This window comes from Trachypithecus francoisi, unplaced genomic scaffold, assembly GCF_009764315.1.
Source record: "Trachypithecus francoisi isolate TF-2019V2 unplaced genomic scaffold, Tfra_2.0 Lachesis_group18, whole genome shotgun sequence".
In the NCBI taxonomy this organism is placed as follows: Eukaryota; Metazoa; Chordata; class Mammalia; order Primates; family Cercopithecidae; genus Trachypithecus; species Trachypithecus francoisi.
The window spans coordinates 14,838,432-14,858,469 of NW_022681463.1; the positions used below are offsets into that span (position 1 = coordinate 14,838,432).

At 40.9% G+C, this 20,038-nt stretch overlaps 1 protein-coding gene across 3 annotated transcripts in view; it reads right to left on the minus strand.

Moving 5' to 3' along the window:
- PCCA (propionyl-CoA carboxylase subunit alpha) overlaps nucleotides 1–20,038 on the minus strand; it is a 457,788-nt gene that overhangs the window by 99,444 nt on the left and 338,306 nt on the right. For 2 of the 3 annotated variants that reach the window (XM_033177343.1, XM_033177345.1), the window contains exon 20: nucleotides 5,507–5,605. The exons of the other annotated variant lie outside the window; for it this stretch is intronic. In XM_033177343.1, the coding sequence (XP_033033234.1) occupies nucleotides 5,507–5,605 (99 nt within the window). The remainder of the gene's footprint in view (nucleotides 1–5,506; nucleotides 5,606–20,038) is intronic. 3 annotated transcript variants of the gene reach the window in all.

Consider the following 20,038-nt stretch of genomic DNA (forward strand, 5'->3'; position numbering starts at 1 on the left):
CTGGCACTTCCATTTACTACCAGATGGGAAAGCAATTTAGCCTCTACAAGCCTCTGTTTTCACAAATACAAAATGAGGGATAACACTAGTACATACTTTACTGGGTTTCTGGGGGCATTAGACAAATTCATACATACAAAGTGCTTAGAACAGTCAGTGCTGGGCATAGTAAGTACAGAATAAGGTTAGCTCATTGTTCCCGTTATGACTATCATCTTCAGTACTGGTGGGCACCGAAGCTGTACAGCCACACTGGGAAACCCATCTGGCCTTGCCATGCAGGAATGAGAAAACACAAACCCCACAGTGTGGCTGCTCTACCGGCACATGACCTGGAGAACCGCCTCTGTCAAGAGGAAACAGGAAGTAGAATGTTCATATAAGCATCACTGTGACAACAAAATAAGGAAAATAACACAAATGTCTATTTAGAGGAGAATAAATAATTTGTGGTATATTAATACGATGTATGGAAGTAAATAAACTGCAGTTATAAGCAGCAACATGGGCCAGGCTCACAAACATCATGCTGGCGGGGAGAAGGCAACTCCTGGAAGAACACAGAGAGGATGGGGGCAATTACAAAGTTCAAAAACAAGAGCAGTTCAACAAGACACTGCTCACAGTGTTTGTGTATTCGTAAATATCCCTAAAGAAGAGCAAGGTAGCGATCCATTTAAAACTCACAATGGTATTCTTCAGGGACACTGGAAAGGAGAATTTAATCAAGGAAGAGTGATACACACAGCACTGATAATTTTTTTTGTTTTTATTGTGTGTGTGCGTGTGTGTTTTTTTTTTTTTTTTTTTTTTTGAGATGGAGTTTCGCTCCTGTTGCCCAGACTGCAGTGCAATGGCACAATCTCGGCTCACCACAACCTAGGTTCAAGGGATTCTCCTGTCTCAGCCTCCTGAGTAGCTGGGATTAAAGGCATGCGCCACCATGCCTGGCTAATTTTGTATTTTTAGTAGAGACAGGGTTTCTCCACCTTGGTCAGGCTGGTCTCGAACTCCGAAACTCAGATGATCTGCCTGCTTCGGCCTCCCAAATGCTGGAATTACAGGCGTGAGCCACTGTGCCCAGCCTGTTTTCTTTTTTTTTAATCTAGATAGTGGGTAAACAGGTTTTCATTGGGTTATTCTTTAGCTTTTGTATAGATATAACATATTTTTGGCCTGGAACGATGGCTCACACCTGTAATCCCAGCAATTTGGGAGGTTGAGGCAGGTGGATCACCTGAGGTCAGGAGTTTGAGACCAGTCTGGCCAACATGGCGAAACCCCATCTCTACTAAAAATACAAAAATTAGCCAGGTATGGTAGCACATGCCTGTAATCCCAGCTATTCCGGAGGCTGAGGCAAGAGAATCGTTTGAACCCAGGAGGCAGAGGTTGCAGTGAGCCAAGATCACACCACTGGACTCCAGCCTGGGTAACAGAGGGAGGCTCTGTCTCAAAAAAATAAAACAAAATAATAAGCTGGGCGTGGTGACTCACGCCTGTAATCCCAGCACTTTGGGAGGCTGAGGCGGGCGGATCACTTGAGGTCAGGAGTTCGAGACCAACCTGACCAACACGGAGAAACCCCGTCTCTACTAAAAATACAAAATTAGCTGGGTGTGGTGGCACATGCCTGTAATCCCAGCTACTCAGGAGGCTGAGGCAGGAGAATCACTTGAACCCAGGAGGCGGAGGTTGCAGTGAGCCAAGATCTCGCCATTGCACTCCAGTCTGGGCAAAAAGAGTGAAACTCCATCTGAAAAAAAAAATAATAATAATAATAATAGTAATAAATATTATTTTATATTAAATGAGGTTTAATAATAAAATTTAATGATACAAGTTAACGATAAATAGTAATGTTTAATAATAATATTTAAGAATATAAGTTTATATGTATCCTCAAAAATCCAGAGAAAAAAGAACTGTAGTTATTACTTTAAAATAGCTACAATTACTATAATAATCAATTACTACAGTAATCAATTTCAAGTGATTACTGTAAAATCACTTGAAAAATACCTTTGGTAATACTCATTCCTTATTTCTCAGAATTTACCATAAACAATTGCAAAGAGATACACAAACACTCATGATTGCATTTCATAGCTATCTGCTTGGAGGTGTTACGCTGGAACTCCTGGAGCAATGCAGCCCAGGAAGCAAGCAGAGAGAGGAAAGGGGGAGTCAGGAATAGAATGTGGAGATTTGCCTATGCTAACGGTGGCCAGAAGAGAAATCAGCGGACGACTGTAAAGCCACCAGTTCTTTCCCCCGTCACGCTTGCAGGTCTCTTCTGCACACAGTGCCCTCATCGCCGCAGGGACTGAGACTTCTCACCTCCGAATCCCTAACATCTGCTGATCTCTCTCTTTGCCTCTAATCTTCACCTCATCCTTCTTCGAGCCACTCTCCACAAAGCAGCCAAAAACCAAAAGCACGTCGTAAACTACAATTCTGTTCAATCATCACTTTCTTACTGAAAGCTCTTCCACGGGTCCCTACTGACTTAGGGATAAAGTAGAGCCTGTCCTATGTCCGTAATAAGGCTCGTGTGACTCCGCTCCTACCCACCTTGCTGGGGCACACCACTCCTCAGCTCATTTTCTGATTGCAAAGGTTTAAAGCAGAAGGTGTCCAACTGTGGTCCAGACCAGCAGCATTAGCATTACCTGGGGGCTTGCCAGAAATGCAGACCTAGCCCAGACCTACTACATCAGAGTAAGCTATGGGTGGGTCCAACAACTTGAGTTTCCACAAGGCTTCTAGTTGATTCTAAAGCACATTAAAGTTTAAGCATCTCTGGTTTAAAGCATGAATGACAGGTAATTATACTTTGAAGAACAATTGGACAGGAAAAATCGCAAAGTACTATAGCATAGTGGGGGGAAGCACACATGACTGCCATGGATAAAGTTTCTGCTCTGCTTCTTCCTAGCTTTGTGATGCCCAGGAAGTTACACAGCTGGCCTCAGCATCTTGCAATGCTTGATAGCAAGGATCCGACCTACAGCAAGACTGCTCAGATTTAAAGCATGGCTCTAGGCTGAGGTGGGGGGTTGGGGGGTGCGTCGCCTGGGAGGTCAAAGCTGCGGTGAGCCCAGATTGTGCCACTGAACTCCAGCCTGGGTGACAGAGCGAGATCCTGTCTCATTAAAATAATAATAATAATAATGGCTTTGCCTCTTATTAGCTGGTGACCTTGAGTAAGTCACTTACTTTCTCTGAGCCTCAACTGTCTCATTTATAAAATTATAAATAGCACCTACTTCATACAATTGTGAGGATCAAAGAAGTTCATATCTGTACTATGCTTAAAACTACACCTGATACACAGTAAGCACTGTGTGTTATTTATTATTACTATAATTGTTATTATTTTCACAGGGGCCACATTACATTTTTGGAAAGAGTCAACACAATGCTAATGCCTACAGAAAGTAAATAAAATCTACCCCCTTTCATAAGGAAAAACTCTCCTTACCTTTTTTTTTTTTTTTCAGGTGAATGACTTTTTTTCCTAGTACACTATTTACCTCTCTGAGTTTATTTCCTTCCAATTAGAGAGTACTTAACTTGATGCAATGACCTCTTCCTAAGAGTCAAGGGATCTGCCTTTAAGGGGTCACTTATTTCAGACACATTAATTCTTTTTGTAGCAAAGTACGTACAAGATTTAAAAGGGATTTACCGAACATGATCCCTACACTAGGGAAAATATTTTTTATTATTCTACATATATATCCATATTAATCTAGCTATAAATTCTACATGTAAAAGTGCCACCAAGGCAACTATCTGCACAGTCACTGAAAAGGATGATGAAAGTATCACAATAGAAAAAATCTGCATAACAGGAGTTTGTACCTCTTTCTTCTGACTACTGAGAGTTAACACTATGTCCCTCTGACAAATACCTGAGCCATAACACATTCAATGCACTACAGAGTCTATCGAACATAAACCAGTATAACAAAACCAGTTTTTTTGTTGTTGTTTGTTTGTTTTTGTTTTGTTTGTTTTTAAGACACAGTCTTGTTCTGTTGCCCAGGCTGCAGTGCAATGGCGTGATCCTGGCTCATCGCAACCTCCACCTCCCAGGTTCAAGCAATTCTCCTGCCCTAGCCTCCCGAGGAGCAGGGAATACAGATGCCTGCCACCACATCTGGCTAATTTTTATATTTTTAGTGGAGACGGGGTTTCACCATGTTGGCCGGGCTAGTCTGGAACTCTTGACCTCAGGTGATCCGCCTGCCTTGGCCTCCCAAAGTGCTGGGATTACAGGCGTGAGCCACCCACCCAGGCACCACAGTTTTTAAAGACACAATAATACATGGATCTCAGTAATGTGAAATTATGTAGTGACATTTTTTTCAAGGGTCTTAAAATATTTCACCTCATAATTTATACTGATATAATATTATATAAAGTTATATAATATGTTATAAAATATGAGAAAAGACAGGAGTTAGAAAATAAAAAAATGAGAAAAAATATACGGGGACAAGTCACAAAACCAAAGTTAAAATATAGGGCTCATTACCAAGAGTTCAAGGTTACTTGGAACCACAGAGCTAATATACATCAATTGAAACTGACTTAGAAATCAGTTGAGTCATCAAATATTTTTTGTGGATTCTGAAATCCTCTGCCCCAGTCTCTCATAGAGGTAGATAAGAATCAGGTATGGAGTAAGTAGTCTTATCTGTGATTATCCTGATTTCTCAAGGTTTTTAAAACCAGTTTCCTGTATAAAATCAAGTTAAGATCATTTTCATAAAAAAGAACAAAGAATGAGCATTTAATGCTATGGGTGGGACTAGATTTTGATTAGCCTGTGATAGCCACATGTTCCATGACTTTTTGTTTTTCTAAAATACTAAACCTCAAATATGAAGCAAGGTGAAGGATTTTGGCAGAATCTCTTTTCATAACTTTTCTACTTTAAAATGGAAGTCACAGGTTGCAAAAAACATTCTATCAACTCTGGGTTCCAAGGCATCTCCTCAAGGCAGGGCATTTTATATTGAGGTGAAAAGAAAGATTAATAAGTTAAGATTACTAAATTTTTAAAGGACATCAGTGAGCCGTGGAAAGTCAACCTGAATAACACGTGTTTTACTAGCCTAGCACTACGTAATTTCAACTGCACAGGAAAGAAAGGTAACAAAGTAAGTTGTATTTTACAACTAAAAACCCACAGAGGGGAAAAAAAAAAAAAAACAGCTAACTGAGTATTTTTAGAAAAGCATGCAGAATTCCTTGTTTACAACAAAGTACAATACATGAACCTTTTTGGATTGTCTGAAAAAAAGAAAACATTAATTGCTCAGGTTAACACTTAAGACCCTCTAAAATAAGAAAAGAAAAAGTTTTCGACTATAAAAAGTATAAGGTGAATAAAATACAGCTTTTCCCTCCTATAGCTAGAAGTACTAGCTACACAGGTGCTGACAAGGATTCTGGACTGGAGGAGGCCTTCTAAGGAAATCCTTACAACACTCACCTGGACAGTCCTCTGAGTGCCATCAACGCTGACAGACAATAAGGGCAAAGCCAGGTTCCACGTGCTGGTCACATTTAGTTTCGACCCATCAACTTCCACCTGTTGTGACACCAAATAAGACCATCACCATGAAGAAAGACAGAAAACTGATCTCAAGTTCATTGCTGCATACAAAGCAGCAGCCATTTTAAACAGATGGCTCCCAAACAACCTGTCATGTTTACTGCTCCAGTTATGAAAGACAGGGTCCAACAACAGCGTCTTCCCAGTCATCTCTGGGGAGAGGTGAAGGACCTGTGAACAGCTGCCTCTGGGTACTAAGGCTTCAAGTGATTTCCGTAAGTAACAAACAGACTTCTAACTCGAAACCTATCTGGACATGCTACATTTACTGCAATTAGACAAGTAATGCATATAAATTCCAGTGACATCTTGCAACCCACACAACAGGGCTTGCATATAATATCCTCTCCAAGGACCAAGGAAGAACTTTTTCTCTGTTAATTTTAATGAAGGACTATGCATTGTTATCTTAATTAAACAGAAGCTTTAATTAGACAAAATTCTTTGGTGTTGAATATCAAAAGTCCATCCAAACTTTGCAAAGTTCTGTCATATTTCTGTCAATCATAAATGACTGACTTCATCCAGTCATCTTTCATGAATATGCAAAAAAAGACCCATAATCTTTCAAAACAGGAATACTCGTAAAAGAAAAAAAAATGATTTCCAAATAAATATGAAAGTAATGGAAATTAAAAAATCATAGCTAATTTAAAATGAAAGTACCATGGTTTTCTTCCTGTCACTCACTGATGCTTATTCCCTAACTCTTTAATACGAGAGGCTTACAGATGACATTATTATATGGTAGACAACCTAACAAGGGGATACTTAAGCTTGCTCAAGTTTCCAAAGAAACCTGCAGCAGAACCATGATATATGGTCCCTAACAATTCCCCCACTATCACTTATTTCTCTTAAAAGATACTCATTAAAATCAGATTATCAGAGACCTCACTATTTCCTCTTCTGCTGGACCCTTGGGGACAGGTCGGGGGTGGCAGTGGACAAAGATGGCTGAAAACATTCTGACATGTATCAGGTGCCCTAAAAATGTCCAGGTGAGAGGTCTGCTTCTGGGACACAGTGTAAGGGAGGCTGCAGGCCTGCAGTGAAGCCCAGGGCTCAGTTTTGTGGCATTCTGAATATGGCATGGCAGCAACAGCACAGCATGGCTGGAGGGAGGGGCTGGGCAAATAACCCAAGTACATCATGATAGGAATCCAGAAGCTCTGACCAGTGAAGGTCTGGGTCAGGATGAAGACCACACAGTATGGGGAACACCATGATTGCAGGCAAATACAGTTGATCCTTGGAATCCATGGGAGACGGGTTCCAGGAGCACCACTCCCGCCCCGCCCTGCAGACACCAAAATCCGGGGATGTTCAAGTCCCTGATAGAAAATGGGGTAGTATTTGCATCTAACCCATGCACATTCTTCCATATACTTTGAATCATCTCTAGATTACCTGTAATATCTTTGAATTATAATACCTAATACAATGTAAATGCTATCTAAATCGTTGTTATACTCTATTGTTTAGGGAATAAAGGCAGGGGAAAAAAAGGCTGTATTATTCAGTACAGATCCAAATCTTTCCCTCCTCGCTCCCCCACCCCAAATATCTGCAGTTGATTGGAGCCACAGATGCGGAGCCCATTGATACAGAGGGCTGACCGCAGTAGATCTAAGGACAGCAGAAGCCTCCTCAAGGCCTTCAAAGCCTAAACAGAGAGAGTCATTACTCAGCGGTTACCAACCCAGGTCCTTGTAGCAAAGCCTTAGGGGGACTGCGTGTGAGTCTACGTTCTCCCCACGCCAGCACCGCAAGGCAGATCTGACCATCATTCCCAAAGGCCCCCCTCACTGCTCCCAGACCTCACCTCAGTGCAAGCTGGGGATAGAAGAAAACTGAAACACATTACCCCAAAGAGACTGTTTAAACCAGCAGAGGCCAGGATCCTGTTTACTCACGTTTTTCTTCCACCATCCACTACTAAAGGTAGAGGGCCTCTGACGAAGACGATAGGTGATAGAAAATACAGTACATTTTGTCGACTACATAATGAGTCATGAGTAGAAATTTGCAACTTCACTACATAACTGGAACAAGGAAGCCATCATGACTCTACGTCATAAGCTGAAACCTGTCTGCCGGTACTAAGTGGCGAAAGGGAATGTGCGGAAAGCCATCACAGGCCTTCTCAGGCTTCCAGCGATACACGGATACAGAATTCTGAATAAGAGATACAGTGATTCTACTGATGCTTGCATCCAAGCGGAGAATCTAGATGGAAGTATAGGCCATAGGAGAAGTAGAGAACGTCTCTTTGAACCACGGGTTGATACCAGAGAAAGGTGGACTGGCTGAACCAAAGAATCCTTGTTACTATGCCAGATCCACTGTGCACACGCAACTCTTCAGTCAAGGGTGATGGAAGGGGCAGATTTGTAGAGTGGAGGTAGCATTTCGTGATAGACTCTGACATGAAGAACCAGCCTACCCTTTCAAACTAAATAACAGATTTGGTGAGAAATGACTAAGTAATAAGTCAAAAAAAAAAAAAAAAAAAAGGCTGTAGCCTGCTTCACCCATCCTCCCGCCCTATTTCAACATAAACAACACTCAGAAAACAACCAATACTAGATGTCTGCATACAATTTGGAAAAAAAAAAAACCAACTCAGAAAGAGGTAAATTAGCAGCATATAACACAAGAACTACTCAAAGAAACACAGGAAGAGTTCAGATAAATAGTTCTCCAAAGTCTCAAAGGCAACCATAGGAAATGTGACCCCTCTTAAAAAAAAAAAAAAGAGCTCAAAGAAGAAAAACAAAGGTTCAAAGACGAGATTACACAACAACAGAAGGAAATGAAAGTCAAGCTGATAGAACTCAGAAAAAAATGGAGAGAAAAATAACATTATTGAGATAAAAGCCACATTAAGAAGCAACCAAAAATAGAATAAACGTGACTAAAAAGAAAGATAAGGACCAGAGAAATCATATAAAATGAAACAGATAAGACTAACAATATAAAACCAATTTACTGAGAGGACAACAGATATAGAGGAGGAAGCAGGGTAGAAAGAATATGTAACTCTCCAAAGAGGTTCACAAAGCAAAAAGAACAAATGTACATTCAAAGATATGTAACAGGATAAAACCTGTCAAAATAAATAAAACCTGGAATTTGTGGATTGATTATGTTTATAGAACTTTAAGGCTAAAGAAAGAATTATGGCCAGGCATGGTGGCTCACGCTTGTAAGCCCAGCACTTTGGAAGGCCCAGGCAGGAGCACTGCTTGAAGCCCGGAGTTTGAAACCAGCCTGGGCAACAAAGTGAGACCCAGTCTACAAAAAAAATGTTTTTAATTAGCCAGGCATGATGGCCAGTGCCTGTAGTCCCAGCTACTCAGGAGTCTGAGGCAGGGGGAGATTGCTTGAGCCCAAGCCTTCCAAGCTACACTGAACCATGATTTTGCCACTGCACTCCAGGCTGGACAACAGAGCAAAATGCTGTCTAAAAAAAAAAAAAAAAGGAAGAAAAGAGAAGAGAAGAGAAAAGGAAAAGGAAAAGAAAAAGACCGAAAAGAAAGTGTGGAGGTATTAAGTTAGAAATAAAAAAATCATGGGCCAGGCGCAGTGGCTCATGCCTGTAATCCCAGCACTTTGGGAGGCCGAGGGGGGCGGATCATGAGGTCAGGAGTTTGAGACCAGTCTGACTAACATGGTGAAACCCCATCTCAACTAAAAATACAAAAATTAGCTGGGTGTGGTGGTGCACACCTGTAGTCCCAGCAACTCGGGAGGCTGAGGCAGAAGAATTGCTTGAACCTGGGAGGCAGAGGTTACAGTGAGCTGAGATCACGCCACTGCACTTCAGCCTGCACAATAGAGGGAGACTCCATCTTAAAAAAAAAAAAAGAAATAAGAAATCATGTATAAGAAAGGAAAAAAACTCAGGTCAGCCTAATTTCTCAAAAGCAACACAGATACAGAAGACTGCACAACAATGTGGTCTAAGTACTAAAAAAAGGAAATGTCTCCCAATTTTACACCCAGCAAAGGTATCCTTAAAGTATAACAAATAAATATATATTCTGTAGGATGTAAAAATGTAGTGCCCCTTCTTTAAAAAAAGTCATCTCTATACGTATTGATTGGAAACCATCTTCAAGAAAACATAGAATAGTGTATACAGTGTGCTATCTTTTTTTAAGAAAAAAATAACTATACATGTATGTTTTTAAATGCAAAGAGTATCTCTGGACAAATGCTTAAGAGGAACAGAGTAGCTAAGGAACAGGGATGAAAGGGAGGCTTGTTTTTCACCACAAATCCATTTGGACTTTTTACCGTATATACATACGGTACTTCAATTTTTTTTTTTTTTTGAGACAGAGTCTCACTCTGTGGACCAGGCTGGAGTGCAGTGGTGCGATGTTAGCTCATTGCAACCTCTGTCCACCTCCTGGGTTCAAGTGATTCTCATGTCTCAGCCTCCTGAGTAGCGGGAATTACAGGCGCCTGCCACCAGGTCCTGCCACCAGGCTAATTGTTGCATTTTTAGTAGAGATGGTGTTTCACTATGTTGGCCAGGCTAGTTGCAAATTCCTGACCTCAGATGACTGGCCCGCCACGGCCTTCCAAAATACTGGGATTACAGGCACGAGTCACTACGTCTGCTCTAAAATTTTTCAAGTGAAATGTGCTCATTTTCTGTCATTATAATATGCAATCAACAGCCACTTCAGACCTCTCACTAGTAGGCACACAATAAATAGTAGCTGTTTTTTCAAAACTGCATTTTAGTTAACAGGTGGATACTAATTTCTATTTCTCTGGTTGTAGATTTACAGACTTCAACTACAACACCAAATTTTACAATGTGTTTCAGATAATCTCTCTTCCTCATCTGAAAAAGAGAGACCTGAACTAACAAGGTCAAATATCTCTGCTACATCTATAATCCTATGGTTACAAAGCCCTTTCATTTCAGATGTATTTAGATGGTTAATTTCTTTGTGGTTTTTTTGTTTGTTTGTTTCTTTGAGATGGAGTTTTGCTCTTGTTGCCCAGCTGGAGTGCAAAGGCATATTCTTGGCTCACTGCAACCTCTGTCTCCCAGGTTCAAGTGATCCTCCTGCCTCAGCCTCCCGAGTGGCTGAGATTACAGGCACATGCCACCAAGACCGGGTAATTTTTATATTTTTAGTAGAGATGGGGTTTCTCCATGTTGGTCAGGCTGGTCTCGAACTCCTGACCTCAGGTGATCCACCTGCCTCAGCCTCCCAAAGTGCTATGATTACAGGCATGAGCCACCGCACCCAGCCCTTTGTTAGTTTTTTTGAGACAGGGCCTTACTCTGTCACCCAGGCTGGAGTGCAGTGGCATGATCATGGCTCACTGAGCCTTGCCCTCCCAGGCTCAAGTGATCCTCCTACCTCAGCCTCCCGTGTAGCTGGTACAAGCTACCACCTCCAGATTTATTCATTTATTTGTTTATTTTGGAGAGACAGGTTCTCACTATGTTGCCAGGGCTGGTCCCGAATTTCTGGGCTCAAGCGTTCCTCCCACTTTGGCCTCCCAAAGTGCTGAGATTACAGGCATGAGTCACCACATCCGGCCACAGACATTTAATTTCTAACATGGCTATTTCTAATATTATAAAGTGAGTATTTTGCTCACATACCTCTGTTTGAGGTTAGAACTTTTTAAGATTTTTCCTTTAAGTGACAATAAAAGCTAACAAATCAAATTCATTGTGGGGATAAAAAGAAAAACAGACCAAAAGTGAAGCGATAAATGACATAATATCCTGAGGCACAAGTAAAATCTGCTCCTTTCAAGACAGAGACAATATTATCAAAATGTCTTAGCACTGTGAAAACACTGGAATATTTTAAATTATGCAAAAAACTCTGTATTTCATAAACTATCCAAAGACACAACGCTAGAGGTGTTTAGCAGCAACACTAACGTAAACAAAGATTTTATAATTTGCCCTTAAATCGACCAAGGACTCAAGTGCACCAAAATTACATTAATTAGAAGCCTGCCCCACACTCTCAGCAGACGACTTCTTCTCTTTACCAAAATCGAAGCCATAAGCCCAAGTCCTCTTATTTGCTTGCCTCATCAGCCATGCTCTTTCCTTTACTCACATCTCATGCCCTCTCTGCTTCTTAGTTAATCCTTTTATAAATTCCCTGTTCTCCAGCTCTCAGTCTACACTGGAGCCTCGCCTCTGCTTTCAAACACATGCAGAACCCCACAGCTCCGTGTCTCTTCCTTTCTCTGACAGATTCTAGAACAAGTTCTCTGTAGCTATTTTCTTACCGCACACCTTTCCCCATAACCTCCTATAATCTGGTTACTAAAACTGTATTGTGAAAAGTCACAAATCTTCAGCAATTTCTTTTCTTTTCTTTTTTTTCTTTTTGAGACAAAGTCTCACTCTGTTGCCCAGGCTAGAGTACAGGGGTACAATCTTGGTTCACTGCAGCCTCTGCCTCCCAGGTTCACACAATTCTCCTACCTCAGCCTCCCGAGTAGCTGGGATTACAGGCGCCCACCACCACACCTGGCTAATTTTTGTATTTGTAGTAGAGATGGGGTTTCACCATGTTGGCCAGGCTGGTCTTGAACTTCTGACCTCAAGTGATCCGCCCGCCTCGGTCTCCCCAAGTGCTGGGATTATAGGCATGAGCCATCACGCCCAGCCAGTTTCTACAGCCTCTTCTGAATTCTCATTATTCTTTACTTGTCAGCAGAAAGAAGGACCTCTCTGAGGAGGTGATCTTGAGCAAAGACTGGAAGGGTGAGTAGGAATTAGTTAGGCATGCCAGTGATGGGTGTGTGGGAATATTCTAGAAAGAATATCATATTAAAAAAACAAAACCAAAAAAACTCTGAGGTGAGAAAGAGCTAAGCTGGTTTGAAACCAGTGTGGATGGAGCAGAGAGGAGAAGGGGAGGCTGGTTCTCGAAGAACAGGGACAGGAGTGGGAAACATGAATGGGTTCCACCTGCAGAGTGCCATTGTCTGCTGTCCTTTTTTTTTTTTTTTTTTGGTGGAGTCTCACTCTCTCACCCAGGCTGGAGTACAACAGCACAGTCTTGGCTCACTACAACCTCCACTGCCTGGATTCCAATGATTCTCTCACCTTAGCCTCCTGAGTAGCTGGGATTACAGGTGTACACCACCATGCCTGGCTAATATTTTGTATTTTTAGTAGAGACAGGGTTTCACCATGTTGGCCAGGCTGGTCTTGAACTCCTGACCTCCGCCCACCTCGGCCTCCCCAAGTGCTGGGATTACAGGGGTGAGCCACACTGTCTGTTTTTGAAAGATCATTCAGGCTATAGCTTGGACAATGAATTAGAGGAAATAAAACTAAAAGTCATGGTGATCAGATCTAGAGCCCTGGTGGTGTAGAGAAGAGGGACATTCAGAAGTAGTGTCAGCTGGAGCAGGAACATGGGACATGTGAAGACAGGAAGGAGTCACTGAGGAAAAGGGAGGAGAAGAAGTTATCAGAGAAACAGCAACCCTGCTGCCCAGTGTAGGATGCTCAGCTGGTCATGGAAGAATGAAGGAGTAAGCAGTTAAGGGTATTCACAAGTGAGTGACTATAATGCCAGGCCAGGGACTCTAAACTGGATAAAGGATGTAAAAACAGGAGTGGTGTCTGTGGATGGAGAGAAAATACAGGGAATAATGATTGTATGGAGACAGAGAGACAGACCAGGAACTGGCTGCTGGTCTTCACATGCAGGGAGAGGGATACAGGGAAGGCGACCTGAAGGTTGCCAAGAGGAAGATGAGGTAGTGAAGACTGATGATGTGATTTCAAAAAAGAAAGGGCTTACAAGAAAGAGTGGAACAGTGGTACTGAATGACACGAGGAGGGAAAGTAATCCCACCTCCTATCTTGGAGGTGCATGTGGTATGAGAACAAAACTACCCTAAGGTTTTAGTTAGTTAGGGTAAGTAATTACTGGAACATTCCAGGAAAGGCTGACACAAAAGGCTGTTGGTCTGCAAGTGGGCAATACAGGGGGCACAGTGGAAGGGACTGGGAGGCAGTGGAGAGACAACAGAGAAGGGTAGAAGACACAGAATTAGAAATAATGGAGGCTGGAGTGGCTCTCAAATACCGCGAATTCTCTCCGTCTCCACCGATAACACCTTAGCCCAAACCCCGGCCACTGCATCTCTGAGGCGGACTGCCACGATACTCTGGCCTCCCCACATACATCTTCCATATCTCCAACTGGTTCTCCCCACTACAGCCAGAATAATCTTTGTAAAGATGAAACCAATCATTCACTAAAACCGAGATAAAGGGGAAATAAACACATGGAAGTGCCGCCTGTTTTTGAAAAATGTAAACTCCAAAAAAGACATGGAGCACGCAGTGGTTGGTATAAAAACACCATGCGTCTCACCATTCCACCATCACTTAAAAGCTAAATGCTAATTTAAAGTATTGGCATTATAAATTTGAATTAACCAGGACAAGGCTTTGGTGGGTACAGTTCATGAAATTCATCTCAATGTACTCTATTTTCTGAAAACTTTCTCCAGCTTAACCAAACAGATCAGTTTGGTTGAAAATTATTTATAATAAGAATATACATGACAGGAGCAGGCACAGTGGCTCACGCCTGTAATCCTAGCACTTTGGGAGGCCAAGGCGGGCAGATCACCTGAGATTGCGAGTTCGAGACCAGCCTGCCCAAAATGGAGAAACCCCGTTCTCTACTAAAAATACAAAATTAGCCGGGCGTGGTGGCTCATGCCTGTAATCCCAGCTACTCGGGAGGCTGAGGCAGGAGAATTGCTTGAACCTGGGAGGCAGTGGTTGCAGTGAGCCGAGATCACACCATTGCACTCTAGTCTGGACAACAAGAGCAAAACTCCATCTCAAAAAAAAAGAAGAAGAAAAAAAGAATATACATAATATAGGCTGGGTGCAGTGGCATAGGCACCTGTAATCCCAGCACTTTGGAAGGCCAAGGTGGGTAAATTACAAGGCCAGGAGTTCGAGACCAGCCTGGCCAAGATGCTGAAACCCCATCTCTATAAAAACACAAAAATTAGCTGGGTGTGGTGGCAGGTGTCTGTAATCCCAGCAACTCAGGAGGATGGGGTCACTGGAACCAAGGAGTTGGAGGGTGCAAAGAGCTGAGATCGTGCCATTGCACTCTAGCCTGGGAAACAGAGCAAGATACCATTTAAAAAAAAAAAAAAATATATATATATATACACACACACATACACACACACACACACACACACACACACACACAATATTTAAAACAAGTTCAAAAACATGATTTGGCAGGGCACAGTGGTCACGCCTGTAATCCCAGCACTTTGGGAGGCTGAAGTGGGCAGAGCACTTGAGGTCAAGAGTTCAAGACTAACCTGGCCAACATGGTGAAACTTTGTCTCTACTAAAAATACAAAAATTAGCTGGGCATGGTGGCGGGCACCTGTAATCCCCACTACTTAAGAGGCTGAGAAGGCCGGGCGCGGTGGCTCAAGCCTGTAATCCCAGCACTTTGGGAGGCCGAGACGGGCGGATCACGAGGTCAGGAGATCGAGACCATCCTGGCTAACACAGTGAAACCCCGTCTCTACTAAAAATACAAAAACTAGCCGGGCGAGGTGGCGGGCGCCTGTAGTCCCAGCTACTCGGGAGGCTGAGGCAGGAGAATGGCGTAAACCGGGAGGCGGAGCTTGCAGTGAGCTGAGATCCGGCCACTGCACTCCAGTCCGGGCGACAGAGCGAGACTCTGCCTCAAAAAAAAAAAAAAAAAAAAAAAAAAAAAAAAAAAAAAAAAAAAAAAAAGAGGCTGAGAAAGGAGAACTGCTTGAACCAGGAGGTGGAGGTTGTAGTGAGCCAAGACCATGCCACTGCACTCCAGCCTGCGCAATAGAGCGAGACTCTTGTCTCAGGAAAAAAAAACAAACAACCAAAAAAAAAAAAAAAATCCATGATTTATGTCCTATTTCAGGAAGGCATCTCCCCACATGTCATAACGCACCTATCACTCTGGATTCCATTAAAAGCATTTCACTGCATTTGTGGTACAAATAACGCTGGAGCAGAAGATTTTCCATGAGTTGTTTGGAACATTCAATTTTCCTATCTACGTCATCATAGGGAAAAAGAAATTACACACCCTAGGTTAATTTGACATTTGAGAGATATTACTGACATCCTTTACCATTAAAAAACAAAAAAGAAACACTTCCTCAGAGATACCTCATTACATAGTTAAAATATCATAGCTTCTATTACAACAAGCACCTGCTAAACATTTAATTTTATTCAACTTTAGAAATGTAAAATTTACAAAACAAACTATTTGCCAAAAAACCATTTCCAAAAATAATAAACTTTAGGAAGACAGAGGCTGTAAAAAGTGTTTTTGATTCACCTCATAAATCATCCTTTTTGTCATACACAAATTCTAAGTTCTTTCTTTGTCATCAAATGTTAAGAAGATTAGCATTGTGCAGAGTGAAAATATAAAACAAAAACCCAGGTATTCCACTATTTTTAAAAAGACTCTGATCATATGTCTTGCTTCTACTTCTGAAGATGAGATGAAGGATAAAAAACCGATTTGTTGGTCAAGTTATAACTAATTCTCAGAAAGGAGTAACTAGTTCCTGCTTCTTTAATAGGCTTTCATGGTGTATCTTAAAAGTGACTGTTCTGCACAAAATGTGGAAAAAGATCTGTATGTTTCTGATTGCTTTGTTTTGTTTTGGATACAGAGTCTCACTCTGTCACCCAGGCTAGAAAGCAGTGGTGGGATCCAGCTCACTACAGCCTCAACCCCCTGGGCTCAAGCAATTTGCCCACGTCAGCTGGTTGAGTGGCTGAGATTACAGACATTTGCCACCATGCCTGGCTAATTTTTTTGTTGTTGTAGAGGTGTAGTCTCACTATGTGACCAGGCTGGTCTCGATCTCCTGGCCTCAAGCAATCCTCCCACCTGAGCCTTCCAAAGTGCTGAGATTACAGGCATGAGCCACAGTTTTCTGATTCAACTTGTGGTCTAGAAAGAATCCTAGAAATAATACACTCCAATTCAATGCTCTCCTCCTCCCATTTTACATCTAAAAAAATTAAAGAGCCATATAAATTATGTAATTTATAGGGGCAATTACCTGGCAATACTCCTTAGAGTATTTCACTTAAGTTCGCATGTTAAAAGCAAAATAGCAAATGTAATCTAAATATGAAGACATAGTGCTTGTATACAGCAGATGCTCACTGCATACTTGTAAGATTGTTTTAGAGATGGAGATGTTTATTGGTTCTTTTTAGTTCTTATCACTTAATTACTGCTAACAAAAAGTATGATTATTAAATTATATATCAAATAGATGAGGTATATCCCATTTCCCATTAACAAAGAACTTTGTATTCTATGCAGTTAATTAAATTGTGATATTACCACCATCCAACGTTATTATAGTTCACTAAATTCTACATAAACTGCAACTAGAGATGTGAAGCACAAACATACTTTAAAATTCTAAAAAGCCAAGATGCTGACAATAAGCACATAAATTTCCAATTATTTAATAGATCCAATAATGCTGCTAAGTCACTCGCTTCAACGCTTATTTCTAGGCAAAGCATGACAAAACTCAAACAATTTAATGCTATTATAATAATTAATGATTCTTAATGTTTTAGTGTAAACTATAACACAGTTTTAAGCCTTAAGATAACACAAAAAGTGGAGGCTTTCTTTACCCTGCTCTCCTATTTACTAAGATACTATTTCAAAATAGAGCTATCATACCTCTAGTGACCTTCCAGAGGGAAATGAGATGGTTGTTTATACAAACAAAAAGAGGCAACCATTTTTTGTAAGTTTGCTCTTTATCCCCATCACCTTGGAAACAGCCCTTATCTCCCAAATATATATGTAATAATGACAAAAACATCAAGAGGAATTACACACAATGATGGTGAAGACCTGTCAATCTGTCACAAAAGATTATACTAAATATTCATGTGTTATAAATGTAATTAAATATATCTCAAAGAATGTGAATTGCAAAAACAAATTTTAGGTATTGGTCTACAATCAGTCAGGTTGGCTAGTTTCTGTTTAATTATCACCTCATTAATTGATCAGTAACAACTTTAATTTCAGTTTTACGGTTTACAAAAATATCCTACATTATTTTGCCCAGTTTAATTATAGTAGTAGTTTCTTTTGGATTGGTGTGATAAGGTCATTCTCTGCAGATCACACTGTAAATTATATCAGCTTAGTGAATAACTCCAGGTAGATGAGTTCCTTACATAAAGAACAATTGAAACTGCCTTTCCCTCCCCTACCTGATCATGGTGGAATCCTGCATTTCTATGCAGTATTGTTGTCAATGGTCACAATGCTTGTGTTTGAACCTCAGTTCCACAAGTTACCTAAGTGTTCATGTCTCCATTTTCTCATATGTAAAATGCATATTCATGGAGTGGTTGTGAGGAATGAAGTCAAGCCTTTAGAACAGTACCTAGTACATCATAAGCCCTCAGTAAATGCTGGTTGTTGGTGGTAGTTCAACTTAGTGATGCTCTATACTCCTCCCACAAAAATGATTATTAGAGATCTATTTTTCTCCTTTTCCAAGCATGCCTACTTTTACTGTTCTTCAATTTTTCTTGTTCTTCCATTAATATCTCTTCCATTATTTATCCTCTTAATTTCATCAGATTCCTATTAGTATTTCTTTTGCTTTTCATATGTATTTTGCTACCAGTGATGTCCTCCAATAAATCCCATTACCTAAGCTGGTGGTTTACCACCACAGAACACATCTATTAACTAAGTGGACTATAAGACTTCCATAAAAATGGCTACGTATTTCCTTTTCCTAATTCCCATATATTGTGACTGTGGTGTGCTGTTTCTTGTTAATCCAACCTACTTTATATTATTATCTGTGAGCTGCTTAACATTCTACTACTATCCTTAAGCACTCAGAATTTCCCCTAGTACTCCATTTCTCCTGGCCAACAATAAATGTATTTGATACTCTGTTTTCTATGCTCCTATCTACCAAGGATTTTCCAGCAGGTTTGCATTCTGTGTTTTAGCCTCTGTGGCCACCAGTGACATTATTCCTAATACATACATACTAAAATATTAACTATATTTCTACATTATAATACAAATAACACATTTAATAGTTTTATGTTTGTATCTTAAATTTATTTGCTACTACAATTTTATTCCCAAAATAATTGGTGGATTACAAATCTATTAATAGGATTCTTTCATAAGCATGAACAATAAAACTCCTTTTTCTTTTTATTTGTTTGCTATCGTGGTGTGTCCCAATTTCTTTGATAGGTAAAGATGAGATATAGAAACTGATGCCGCAGACCCACTCATCACATCCATCCAGGGAATAAGCTAACAATCAGCCATTTACTCTGTGCCCATTACATCTCAAGGAAGACCCTCATTAAAAAAAAAACAACAAAAAAAACTATCCATTAGGTTAATCATAATCAAGCATGCACTGGCACTTGTAGAGAGTATATAGGGCACTTATCAGCCCTGTAAGCCACTGCCATGACCTTACTTTTAACTGTTAAGCTTACAGTTACCAGTGTCATTTTATTGCACCTAATAAGAAATAGAAAAATGGTATAGTTACCCTCTATTGTTCTAATAAACATCCTGGGGAAGTATTTCTTTGTATCTTGTTCGTTTCTTGTAAAATAATTTCAGATATACATAAAAGTTATAGCAATAGTACATGGAGTTCCCTTATACCCTTCACCCAGATTCCCTAGCTGTTAACATCTCTGAGCAGTAAAGAATACATTTTATGATGTCCTATTACCCTTTCTTTTTTTCTTGAGACAGAGTCTTGCTCTGTCACCCAGGCTATAGTGCAGTGGTATGATCTTGGCTCACTGTACTCTGCCTCCCAGGTTCAAGCAATTCTCCTGCCTCAGCTTCCCAAGTAGCTGGGATTACAGGTGCCTGCCACTGCGCCCGGCTAATTTTTGTATTTTTCAGTAGAGATGGGGTTTCCCCATCTTGGCCAGGCTGATGTCAAACTCCTGACTTCATGATCCACCCGCCTCAGCCTCCCAAAGTGCTGGGATTACAGGGCATGAGCCACTGTGCCTGGCCTGTCCCATTTCCCTTTAATACTTCAGCATTTATTCCCAAGTACAAGGACCCTCTCCTTAGTGAATGTGAACAGAGTCTGTGAACTAGATGGTGATACTGGAGTAATAGTAACTTCCTGATTTTGTTGACCGCACTGTGCTGTCAACATTGTGCTGTCATTAACATTTTGTTGACAGCACAGTGCAGTCAACAAAACAGGAATTTACTATTAATCCAATATTACCATCTAATCCACAAACTCTATTCAAATTCTACTAATAGCCCCAATAATGTC